Raw genomic sequence first — 13427 nt, forward strand, 5'->3', positions numbered from 1 at the left:
TGATGAAGATGCCATCAATGTAGCGCAAGTAGAGCAGGGGCTCTAGGGGACGAGAGCTGAGGAAGTGTTGTTCTGAGTCAGCCATAAAAATGTTGGCATACTGTGGGCCATGCGGGTACCCATAGCAGTGCCGCTGACTTGAAGGTATAAATTGTCCCCAAATCTGAACTGTGTTTCTGAAGAACAGTAAATCCTGAACATGAATTGCTTGGTGTAAGCTGCGTCTATCTACTTGGGGAATATGATTGGGATATTTGGCTTCTACTGGAATAACTTACATTATTAATAACTATATTAACTATATTATAAATATTTAGTACTGCAAATACTCCCTTTCTTTTCAGCTCCCAGTTTCTAAGAAAATGAAAGGTGCTTGTGCTCAGAGGAAGAAAATTAAACAGTTCATGATATACTCTAGATAAGAGAATGATACAGGCATTATATTTGAAATGGCTGTGGGAATAGATGCACTTGGGTAAAATTTTCAGAAGGACTTAAATGACTTAGGAGCCTGGCCTTTCGATTTTCATTGAGATGTGTGTCCATCACCTTTTTAACATGACTTGTGGTTCTGAGTCACTTAGCCACTTTTGAAAATTTTATCCTGAATGTCTATCCTGTAAGTGAATAAACTGAAGTAGAAACCATCTGACTACAATTTAGGACTGATCAGTGTAAATTCTCTGCTACCCAGTATTCTCCCCCCCCCCCCCCCCCCCAACAAAAAAAATTGTTCTAATTACCCAGAATTGTAGAAATTCATAAAAAAGTTACTTTAATAAAGTCTGTTTTACTTGGACTCGTAGCTTGATTTCCCAGAATAACATGTTTAGCCTTCCACTGATTGTGAACCAAGTCCACCTGGCTTGTAAATTCATGGTTGCTGAAATTGAGTATAGAGTCAACAATTGATAGGTTTTGACATTTTCTAGGCTGTAAGTAGCTCTCATTTAAAAAAAAGGTGTGGGGGGGGGGGGGGAGGTAATCCGTGACTGTGATTCTTCAATAGCCGTGGGGATGTTTAGGTAGAGTACAGTCCAGGTATGCTACAGATGTTCATCTTCATTTGGGCGATTGACTAATCAACATTCAAGTTTCTCCAATGACATCAGTAATACACCTCTACCCTGATATAACGCGACCTGATATAACACGAATTCGGATATAACACGGTAACGCAGTGGTCTGGGGGGGCGGGGCGGCGCACTCCGGCGGATCAAAGCAAGTTCGATATAACGCGGTTTCAACTATAACGCGGTAAGATTTTTTTGGCTCCTGAGGACAGCGTTATATCTGGGTAGAGGTGTATTTTAATTACCCAACTTTTGTGGATTGAAAGAATGTAAATGATAGTGTCTAAAAATCCCCTTAAGGTTATTTGCTATCCCAGCACAACCCACAACCTGCTGGTTAATACTGCTTAATTAAGAAATAAATGCTTTCAGAACATTGCCCTCAGTTCTCCGTCCTTACCAAGAAAGGACACCAAGTTATAGCTAAGCATACCAAATTAATGAATCCAGAACACGCTTTTGCTCCATTTGAAACAAAATGGGTGTCTTCCAAGTTTGGACTTCAATTTGAATTGTGACTTTGTTAGTCCTAGAATGCAAAATGGATTAGAGCAACCCACCTTCATGTACCAGTGAAGGAAGATTATGCTACAGTGTTTATCACAGTTCTAACTAACAGTATTTTATCCCTCTTGATTTAGCAGAAAGGACCCAGAAGTGATAACAGTAAATCAAATAAAATTTTTGTTGGTGGGATCCCTCACAACTGTGGCGAGACTGAGCTCAGGGAATACTTCAAGAAATTCGGAGTGGTGAGTCATTCATCATCATGGCAAGCATCGGCTGGTTACAAGATGTTTTTCCCCCGTCTTCATTCTGATTTCATTAAGCTGTCAAATTTTAGTGTTAATTTAGGCAAACTTCCCCAGAGACATATTGAAGTGTTTTGTGGTAAAGTATAGTAAATGTTTACTTTTGCAGCACATTTGCCATTTTTCATCAGATCGCTTGCCCTCATGTGCGCAACTTGTTATGCACCTTCCCCTGCCTCCTTTGGTTTAGCTATTCCTGATACTATTTTCTCTCCCCTCTTCAAAGGGGGGGAGGAAAAACCCTCAAGTTTAATTATGACTTGAGTATAAATGTGACTTATCACCCTCCTTTCAGCTGCTGTTTTACTGTACCTTAGTTTGATTATGAAAACTTTCCATTTGCTTTTGGAACAGCAGGTACTTCAGTGAATTTGCATCATCACAGGTCTCTGTCCTCTAAGCAAATTGGTGAAAGACTTTTTGGTGATCCACTTGACATTGTTTTGGTTTCACTATGCTGTTTTAAAATTAACTGAGTCCTTTTGGTCTTCAGAATCTCATTTCTAGGGTCAGACTAGTATTCATGCAGTTTCTTACTCATGCTTTTCTTGCAATTTTGCCCGCTTCAGTTTTAAGTTGATATAGAATGAAGATGTCCAGATATGACTTCATTAAACTCACGTTTATTTCTACTTTTATTGTCAGATTTTTTCTGGAATAGGTAAATTGTTACAATGTTCAAAGATTAGTTTGTATATTAAGTTCAATTTAAAATATTGTGGAGTAGTATAAATTTTATATGACTGTTCATCTCAATTGTATTAGTCATAATGTCAAAAGCAAAGAGATTCACAGTGGCTATTGGTTGGTCGCCCTAACTCCAAAATGCTTTCGTAACCATCTTCACCTTTAAATCACCTATCTTTCTAAATTCCATCAGCAGCCCAAAGCATCTATGTAGCCATCTTTCTCAAGTGGTGGTATGATGTTTTTCAATGAAATTTGGTTAAAACGATAATTTTTTTAAAAAAAGATTAACCCCAATGGCTAATAGATGTTTCTTTAGTTTGAAAAGCTGCAACAGACTGAGTTTACAAATAAAAATGGGGAGTGGAATCCATAGTTGTGGAGCATAATTTCTAAAGGCTCTTCTCGCAGACTTATGGCTTTCCAATTCTGACCTGGATGGCTTGGGAGATACAGGGTTAAGTTCCATCAGATATAGGAGGCCACAGCCATTGAGTGTAAGTGCCATAAAAGTAAGTAGAAGCACTTTATAGTTAAAATAGAATTTGGGGAGCCAAGGTAGCATTCTTAAGACAAGAATTGTGTGTGTGTAGTCATTTAAGTACCTGTAGAAATATGGGATCCTGCATTCTGGGAAAAACACATTCAAGAGCACACAGAATTACAGGAATAGCAGCCTGAAAAACTAGAAGCTAAGACGACAACAAAAAGGCAGGCTCTGCTTCTAAGAGACCTATGGGGATTGTTACTGACCAATATGGGAAGTAGGACTCAAACCAAGCAAAGCGGTATCAAACAGACCAGTGGAACAGATGTGTCAAAATAATATTATGGCTTGTTGTCATGCTTCCAAATGGCCTACCAGCTCTAAATGATGACAAACCTGAATCAGCACAGTTCGATAATATACCTTCAAGTGAGTGTATCCTTTGTGGTGATCTCCAAAACATGACTGGAATCTTTCACAGAAGTTGGAAAGCAAGACAAATGAGTATCAGACGAATAGATTATTTCAGCTGCTTGAGATACAAATGTTCTAAGCTAAATTGAAAGTAGTTTTTTAAAGCAGGGATGTAGTGATATAGGAATAGCCACAAGATTGTTATGAAACTGGAAACTTTCTGGTTTATTTTTATATTTAACTTGAAAATGGCCATATGACCTGCCTTTAAAATTGGTATTAAAATAAATGGCACCCCTGGGGTTAGTCTATGCATATCACCTTAATTGTGCAGTGAATTTTTATTCTGAAAAATCTGGAGAGGGGTGATTAATATTGACAATAATCAGCCCTAAAGCAGTACAGATTAACTCTGTTTAATACATGCATGTGTTCTGTACTAGTTGTATAGTACTTTTGGAGAGTCTATACTTCAGAGTATTTCAAAGTAAAATGGAGACATCAATTTCAGCTCCAATAAGCTTGCATTCTTTAATATTTTATGTAATTTAGTCTCAATACAAATTTTTCATAATAACTCTTGAGACCAATTGGCTTTTCCGTGTAATATTTACCAGTGTTTGCAAAGGAAACATTTTTTGAACTTTTATCCTGTTTTCCTACAGCTTAAATGATCACAGTTCTCAAAAACTTTAAGCTTCTCTATCTATGCATATGTGATAACATCTCAGATTTAACACCAGTTTTGTAATTTGGCATTTTAATCATTTCCATATTTAAAACAACAATCATTAGCATTATCCACTGGCATAACTTTGCCTAAACATCATAGAAATGTCTTACCTCAGGGACATCATGCTCCACAGAGAGACATAAGCAGGAAAGCTACACAAATCCTATATTAGTCAGTAAAGTAGTTGGAATTAAGGCTACCTTGTTCAGGATGAGGGTGGAAATGTGCATGTTGTGGAAGAAAGGTAGTTGAGACTGAGAAGTAGTACTGAAAAGGGGTGTTGAATGATTTAATTGTTTGTTTCCTTATTTTTATGATCTGGTTGGTGGGATATGTAGTTTAGCAACCGTAACTCTCGTTTATCAATGTTTTTGGTGGGTAAAGTTTGTTGCAGTCCTAAATAAGCAAAAATGTGATTATACTTTAGTTGCTAGGAACAAATGAACTCAGTTAGAATTTTCATAAATGGGAAGTGTTGCTCTTTACTGGAGTTTATTTGCATTGTGCTGTGACAAACAAGTATTGATGGCTACATCAGGCATTTAATTGTGCTTTGTGGATTGAGTGCTGGAAACCAGCCTGTTCTACGCTGCTTGTATCGCTCCCCTGGTAACGTAGTTAGTAGAATTTCCCTTCTCTCTTCCAGGTCACTGAAGTTGTAATGATCTATGATGCAGAGAAACAGAGGCCCCGAGGTAAAGGCTGATCTAGTTTGTCCTTGAAATTTCTTCATCCTCTCCTGTAGTCAGATGGCAAACTATTTCACACCATCAAAAAACGTAGTGGTTTTTTTTGTTTTGTTTTTGTTTTTTACATTGCCTCAGGAAAAGATTTCAGTGGACAAATATCACAAACGTAGGCTTTTCATACACCGCTTCATTTGGTGTGTCTGTTTTTAAAGTCAGATGTTACATGTTCATTTTTTGGCTGGTTCTTTTTACTTGAATATGAACAGAATTAAACATCTGAACCGAACACATGGTTTAAAATGTTGAAAAAGTTCAATTAACTAATTTGCTTCAGATTTTCCCCATTTAACATGAAGGTATGTTAAAGTCTACAGTTGTGTTGTATTCAGTTTTTTTCTTTGCAGTTCAAATTATCTCTAAACATGAGATTGGAATCAGATCCATCCATTTGTGCTTTTTGTTTTGGTTAAATGTCTTTACTTGAAATTCAAGGAAAAACAATTTTCTTAAATTATATAAAATTGCCTTTGAGAAGTTGTTTATATGTTTGCAGGAACTATATGTCCCCATTCATACTAGAATTATTATTTTTGTTCCTTAAAAAGGAAAACAGTTAATAGGCTAGATGAGCAAGTCTGTAACCTTTGGTCAAAATATGAAGTAATTTTCATGTCATCCGCCTTTCATTGCATCAATCATCTATTTGTTAACTATTACAGAGGCACTATTGTAAAAGTACATGAAGTTTAGTTGCACTGATCACCTTGTAGCATGTGAGACATGCTAGAGAATAGTTTGCCATCTGAACTTTCATTTCTCCTCTGATTCCATTATTAAGAAATATATTCACTTCATATTTATTAAGCTAAGTCAAGTCTTAGTTTTATTTTTAATTTAGACATACATCCTTAGTGGCATATTTAAGTGTTTCATAGTAAAGTACAGTAATGTTAAGTAAGTTTTTTTTTTTTTTTCTTTTCTTTTTTTTTTTTCTCTCTGTGAATTGTTTAACTGTGATTAACGATATCTCTTTAGATTTCTTCTCTCTAGGTGATAATTTATCACAGAGGTACAGGCCAGTTCCACAGTCAGAGGAAGGGCGGGCTTTGTCTTTATTGGGGTGTAAACGAAGTTTCAATATATTTGTTTTGTTTTTGTCTTGATAATAGAGTCTTAATCCTCTTGCAACTGATCTGTTCTCCTTAAATAAAAAACAAGTTCATCCATTCAGTAAATGCTATAGAGCAGCTTATTTTAAATAGAGGAGGCAGTGGAGACCAAAATAAACACCTGATTAAAACTTGCTTGGAGTTTTGAAACTATATTTTAGAAATGATTGCATCACCTGTACCTTTGAAATATTTATCCCAGTCTTGCAGTCTCTGAGTAAAAAGGACTAAAACATCACAGCTGGTTTGGATTAATGGCTCCGCTGCTAAAGCTGCACTAAAAAATTAATAGAAGGCTTCCAATCCACTCACAGTGTTACAGGGTAAAGCAGAATTTTAAGACGACATATTCTGGGATGAAAGCCTATGAGTCCATCCATTTGAGGGAGTAGTTGTACCCCACAATTCTCTTTGATTTGTCTAATTTTTAAAAATGACTGAAATCCCTGAGTCCTGTCACTGTCGTAGCTTGTTTCTGTTCTCCATTTCTGTATCCTCTTCATAACATGGTAACCGCATGTAGTTTCCAAACATGGCCTCCTTAATCCCTCAGAAAATGCTAGAAAAATTTCCTCATAGTTTGTATTCAATGCTGCTGTTTGTACATCCAAGAATATTTTTCTCCTGCTTGGTATTTTGTTATATAAAATGCTATTGAGCTTATACTCTTCTTGTTCTTTTGACTTATCTTAAATTTCTCTGCATTAAATTGCAGAAGCTCACTTATCTGCCAATATTCTTTTCTATCCACATTATTCTGAATTTTGCCTTCCTCCTTTGACTTTAGTGCTCTCTCACTTTCTACAAATCCCTTAGTGCATGTCATTTTATCAAGTCACTGAGAGAGAAAAAAATCAAAATTGGCCCTGTTACTGTCCTCTGTGGCAGTCTACGGCTACTTCCTCCATCTCAGACTGCTTACTACAAGAAAACCAGGGGCCAGATCCTCAGGTGATATAAATCATGGTTGCTGTGTTGACTTCTGAGACTCTGGCCCTGGGTCTTCAATACTGAAGTCCAGTCCTTCACTTTACACACAATCCTATCCTTTCCACATCCCATACCTACTCACATTGTTGTGGTCTTTTGTGCAGTGCTTTATCAAGAACTTTTCTAAATTCCAAGTAAAGTAGAAGCATAGCCAATATTATTATTATTGCTTCCTAAAAGAAATAATTTGTTTTGTTTGTCCTGATCTTTACTTTCATGCTGTTTCATTAACTAAACCAACTACTTTTCAGTAGCTCAGAGGTTCTTACTGTGTGTTCAGTTTCTTCCCTTTAGCTGCAGTCCAGCTTCACTGTTCTCGAGTCCCCCATCTTAAACACAAAATCTGTCTAGTCCATCAGTAAACTTCTGCCTTCAAAAAAGTTAGAGCAATTCTTCCAATAGCTATATTTATCGTTTTTTACGACATCCTTTTAAAATTTTGTGGCCGTTCCCATCTGCTCTGGAGTTCTGTCATCTGTAATCATTCTCATTTCTTAAATTCTCATTTCTTTTTATGGTATGGTGTTTGGGTCTTTAAAAAATTGTCTGTTTCCCTGAGACATGGCATCTGTCTGCTGTTTTCACCCAGTTTTCTGTGAATAAACTTTAATGGACCATCTCAGTAGTTGGATGGGTATCATCTGTTTTCCCCTCATCTTTTGAGGTGGAAGGCTGTAATATTAAACTGATCTAATACTCAATGTAGACTTTGAATGTGTCCTCTTTCTACTCCAGTGCTGCTGAGAATTCCAGTTAACTTCAGACAAATATATTGATGAAATGCGGCTTTCAGTTTTGAGGCTGCTTTCATCATAGACCAACAAAACTTCGTTTATACTGCCAGTCTCTTGTGTGTGGGAATTGCTAAAAGTTTATTCCTTTTATTTTAATTTTATTTTAGTGATGTCTTTTGCTCTTGTTGCTGACAGCAGAATTTGACCTGCTGGAATCTATTTTGGCCTGTATCTTTGTGTATTTTATATATAAACCTTCTCTACAATAGGCCTCTTTGGGCTTACCCAACCCAGTTGGATAAGCTTAGAGAGACACTAACTGTTATAGATACTGTATTTCTGTTTAACGCTTTAGAGCAATATATGGCTGCTGTCAGCACTAGCTGCAAAGCAAAATGCAAACCAAGGGGGAAAACTTGGGTTTCAGAAAAGCAGAAATGCACCCATATTCCATATGCTTTTGATGCTGCACCTTGGTTTTTTTTTCTTTCTAATTTTACTGCTGTACCCCTTAGCTAATTTAAAGAATGGCAAAACTGTTATATACTGCATGTGTTCTTACCTTTCCTGGGATTTGGTTATTCCACCAGCAGTGAGTGGTTGATGGCATGACTCAGCCTTAATGTTCTGTGAAATTAACCACTACTTTTCCACTCTCTAGGCAGTGTCAGCAGCTACAGCCTAAGCGCAGTGGTTCTCAAACTGTGACTGCAGAGAGTTCTCAGATCACATGGTGCTGGTATCTTCTCCTTTCTGGCTGCTTCTATGGGCATTGGAACCCAACTGCCTGTAAAAGCAGCTGGATTCTAGGAGGATCCAGTGGGATTGTTGCTATAGGTGAGAGGAGGAAATGAGTTACCCTTCGGAACACCAGAGCACCAGTGGTAGAGATGTGCAAGGCAAAAGGCTCCTGGGGAACATATACTGAGATTGAAGAAGGAGGGAACTAGGCAGCAAGCGGAAGGGATAGTAACAGAACAGATTGGGCAGAGATGAATTGACAAGCAAGAGACATGAGTGGTTGGTTTTTGTTTTTAAGGCAACCCTGGTTACTTTAAACAGCTAAATACTTCTCGTTTGCTGTGCAGGCAACTGCTATATTTGGCACAGGAGAGCTATGATTGGCAGGGGTAATGTCCATTAAGTGCTCTCTGTGTTAAGATGTAAGAAGTTTGAGAATCTCTGACCTAGGCTGTTAGTTTCTGAAGCTTATCATTCATCCATGGAGTGGTAAAAATTCTCATGCTTTATCAGCTACATTTCAAAAAAATTTCCTTTAAATTTGTACTGTTTTCCAAGAAAGTAAATACCCCCCACACACGCACAATATTTTTTGGGGAGGAGCGGGGGGGTTACTTTGCAGCATTAGTAACTGTAATAAGTGTAAGTTTTACCTGGGTTCCTAATCCTAGGATATATTTTGGTTCAAGGATGAGAGCAAAGCTGCCTTATTTTAACCTGCTGTTCCACAAACATTGTTTTTAGAAGTTGTGGTACAGTAACATTTAGGGTTGTGGTAGTGTTTATCTCTCCACCCCTTTTAGTGGATGGATTAGATACAAGAAGCTAAACATTGATTTTAATTGTTTCAGTTTGTAATGTTGCATGTATGAAACTAAGCTGAGGCATTAGTTGCCTGATAATTTATATATAAAGTACACACTACAGTTTTCTCAGAGGACTGATTTTTGAGAACTTCATAACACAAGCCTTGGTTATCTGAAGCCCCTGCTTGAACCCTTGGTCCGCCCCTAATACTGTTCATCATCCTGTTTTGTGTCACAACACCCTGCTACCTTGATTCACTCTTCGTCGTTGGCTAGGTTTTGGATTTATTACTTTCGAGGACGAACAATCAGTGGACCAGGCTGTCAACATGCATTTTCACGACATCATGGGCAAAAAAGTGTGTAGTTGTAGTTTTATTTTACCTTAAGACAAAACCAAGTCTTGGGCAATTGGCAATTTCACTGGTGAAATAGAATCAGTAATTTGTGGTTTAAACAGGGGAGATCCTAAAAAGTTAAAGAAAATCCAAATTCAGGGCTTTGTCCATGATGATGGGGAAAGTCCCTTGAGTTTGCATAAGACAATGGATATGAGGGGAACCTCTCCTTAACTTGCTGCCTATCCCATGGGAAGGAAACAGACCTTGAAGGCCTGAGTATTTATGCAAGTTATTTAAACAGTTCAGATGAGTCCTGGACCATTATACAAATAGCAAACTGCTCCATTTGAGCAGTATTTGTATCTGAATAAATTGCCTATATGAATAGTCATGGTTTATGCACTGCTACATGACTGCTCACTATTGTCCTTTTCAGCAGCAGGGATAGAAGTTAGTTTTAATTCTCATATGTTTGTAAATTGAGATCCCAGTGAAATCTCTGAGCTGGCTAAGGCTCGGTTTAACATACCACTCCTTCAGATGTGCATTTCATATTCCAATTTTGAGGCACTTTGAGGGGATCTGCCTTTATAGTCCTAAACTTTAACCCAAAAAAGACCATAAAACATCATGAAGGATTGGTTTTTTAAAAATTGGGTCACTTACTGTGAAACTTTGATACGAACCCACATATTCTATATAGTATTTAACCACAATGCAGTTAAGTGACCTCTGGTTGTTTCATCTTCATACTGTGTTGTCAGCACAAGGAGGTTTGATAGGTGAGGGATTCCGCCTTTCTACTCCTTTTGATTGTATCATCAACTGTGAACATTAAGATTCACCTACGGAAAATTTAAAAGTAAATGAACAAGTAGTTCCTGAGAGAAATTCCTAAATCTTAACTATATTGTGAATATCACAGCTTCTAAAAGGGAAATTCTGGTAAAATCAAAAATATTGCAGCTTTATACAGCTTACCCTGAATTTGAAAACATAGATGTTAGAAGGCTGTTGAAAATCTACATGAAAAGTAACCCAATGAAACTTGCATCAAAACCAAAGGACTTTGTCATAGTCCTTTAACTCAAACATTTTTCCATGTTGAATTCAAAAGATTTCTACAGCCTAGTATCTCTCAGGCATTTCTTTGGCTGACAGGTAATGTGTTCTTGTGGGTTAGTGCAAAATTTGCATTGTTAGATTACAATGCTCTATACAAAGCGCTTTAAAAAGTCACTGTTAAAAATTAAGTATTTAAAGGGTTACTACCCTATTTCGATACACTGAAACTACAGTCACATTGAGAAAGAGAATGGTTTACCAATTAATACAAATGAATTATCTGCATGAACACACTTTTGACCCAAACCTTGGAAGGAGGAACATGCGTAACTTTCTTACTGTGAGTAGTTGAGTAATCTCATTTGAATCAATGCAGCTACTTACATGAGTAAAGTTATGTGTGTATTTGCAGGATTGGAGCATTTATTTACTTGTTATCCTTTATACATCCATTGCTTTTTCACTGATATTACCTTAAACTTTGGAAGAACTACTTAAATTAGAGCACAGATTGCAAGGCAGTATGCCATTTATGAACAGAACCAAGGGATGCCACGGCTACTTTTTTATGGTTCTGTAAATCTGTGGAGAGCCCCCTTGTAAGTCTCTAAAGTGTCATAATCTTTTATGTGATCAGTTCTTGAGGTATTTCAATCAATTGCTACTCACTAATAGTGCCTCTTTAGGTCTCTATTTGCTATACAGTGGTTCCTGAACAGGCTCAGCATCAGAATTGAAATAATTTTCTGGGATTACCTTAACTATTTCTTGCATGACCTGGTCTAAAACGTGCACAAATATATGCAGTATTTTCCCCGGTTGCATGAAAGAAACCTAGGTAGTTCTTCCTCTTTTGAGTGTTTATAACTTTGGCCTTGGGCAGGTCTAGAATTCTCACCTTGATCCTAAAATTTGTTTGCATTAGGTTGTCCCAATCCCTAGTTTAGGAGTCTAACACTTCCAAATGCTGGTTTACAGGTTAATGAAATTCTGCCATTTAGATAAATGTAACATTGGATGGTCCACCCCCTTAATTGATTATTAATAGATGCTTCAAGATTTTGAAATACTTTTCTTTATAATTAAAAATTTATTGCTGAAGTGAATCTGTATCCATATGTTACTGAAAGTAGAAATTTAAAATTACGAGCAGGACTTTGCTTTTGTAAGCAGTAACGGAATTCCCTTCAGGAAAATGAGTTAAGACTCATTAATTTGAATTCTTTGAGAAATTCCCTTGGTTCCTCTCTAGCAGGGCCTTCAGCTGACAGAGGTTTGGTTACTGTCATGTATAGTGTCCTTGGGGCATCTTCAGAAGAAGGGAGGAGGAGAGGGAGGCCTTTGTCCTTGTGCTGTGTCAATTTCCCGTTTGTTCTGTAACATGAATGGTTTAAAGACCTAGCAGGAAGAATTCTGAATACTTTATTTTCCATACTACTCAGGCCAATTAGCGATTGAGATTTATTTTCTTTGTACTCTGGCATCCACTAAAATTAATCATAAAATAAAAAAAGACTTTAATTCAGCATACATGAGCGCTGAGTGTTTCATTAAATCAGAAACTGGATTTTTTGGTTGAGGTTTATATTGAATGTGGAGCTTATTTTAAGTAGGTCAGATGCACTTGATGCCTTGGGGCCCTAAGACATTTTATCTTTAAATGAAATAAGTTAAGCACTGAGGATTATTAACACTTTTAAAAACAGGAAGGTTTTTGTCACTGACTTAACACAGTATGAAGATTTGCTTCTTATTGACTCAACTGTCCATTTTTATTACTTGCATGTTTGTTTACTTTTTTGTTAGATGTAATGTAAGATTCTCTTATCACATCCATTCCCTCTGACATTGTTTGAGTTATTGAGATTCTTTAAGCGTTAGCCTGGGGAAGGTAAGTCTTTATCTTCCATTAGACATTTAAATAAAACCTAAGTAAAAAACCAAACAAACGAATGTGTGTTTCTCAGGTATGAACAGAGCTGAAATTGCAGGTAGATGGGGTGGGTTTAAACTATAACTTCCAAATGAACCCCAATCATCCTTAAATGTTAAAGCATTAGTACCCTTTTTCAGAGTGGACTCTTTGCTTGTGGAAAGATCTTTACTAAAATTGTTTTCTTCTTTGTAAATGTCACAGTGAACATTTAAAAAATAGTCTAAAGACTAAGTTAAAAAGATTGTGCCTATACGTTTTTAGCAAAGAGCCATTGTAAGAGGGTACTGCTGCTTTAAGATGAGCAAGCAAATGACTACTTAATACAATGGAACAGCAATTGTTTGTAGGACATGTTTTGCTTTAAATATATGTTGATATAGGACTTGTAATGTCTTACTATCGCATCTATTGTACCTGAGAAACATTTTTTAATTACTGGCCTAACTAGTTTTATAATTAAGTATTTAGACATAAGTCATAAGGTGCTAAGTGTAGTCTTAAGTGTAATTAAGGGTGTGTGTGAAGGGAAGGGGGGTGAACTAACCTACATAATCTCCTAAATGGCTAATCTGTTTGTTTAGGTGGAGGTAAAACGTGCAGAACCTCGTGATAGCAAAAGCCAAACCCCAGGGCCACCAGGTGCCAGCCAGTGGGGAAGCCGGATCATGCCAAGTGCTGCCAATGGCTGGGCAGGTCAGCCCCCTCCTACCTGGCAACAAGGATACAGCCCTCAAGGTACATTTTCTTTGG

The 13427-nt window shown here is 37.1% G+C and overlaps 1 protein-coding gene across 5 annotated transcripts in view; it reads left to right on the forward strand.

Moving 5' to 3' along the window:
- DAZAP1 (DAZ associated protein 1) overlaps window positions 1-13427 on the forward strand; it is a 36242-nt gene that overhangs the window by 13346 nt on the left and 9469 nt on the right. For 3 of the 5 annotated variants that reach the window (XM_054013614.1, XM_054013615.1, XM_054013612.1), the window contains exons 5-8: window positions 1715-1825; window positions 4853-4901; window positions 9612-9694; window positions 13259-13412. In XM_054013614.1, coding sequence (XP_053869589.1) covers window positions 1715-1825; window positions 4853-4901; window positions 9612-9694; window positions 13259-13412 — 397 coding nt within the window. Of the gene's footprint in view, window positions 1-1714; window positions 1826-4852; window positions 4902-9611; window positions 9695-13258; window positions 13413-13427 lie in introns of those variants that run through there. The other 2 variants (XM_054013613.1, XM_054013616.1) reach the window with 2 other exon arrangements.

The sequence above is a fragment of the Malaclemys terrapin genome, chromosome 24 (genome assembly GCF_027887155.1).
Source record: "Malaclemys terrapin pileata isolate rMalTer1 chromosome 24, rMalTer1.hap1, whole genome shotgun sequence".
Classification (NCBI taxonomy): domain Eukaryota; kingdom Metazoa; phylum Chordata; order Testudines; family Emydidae; genus Malaclemys; species Malaclemys terrapin.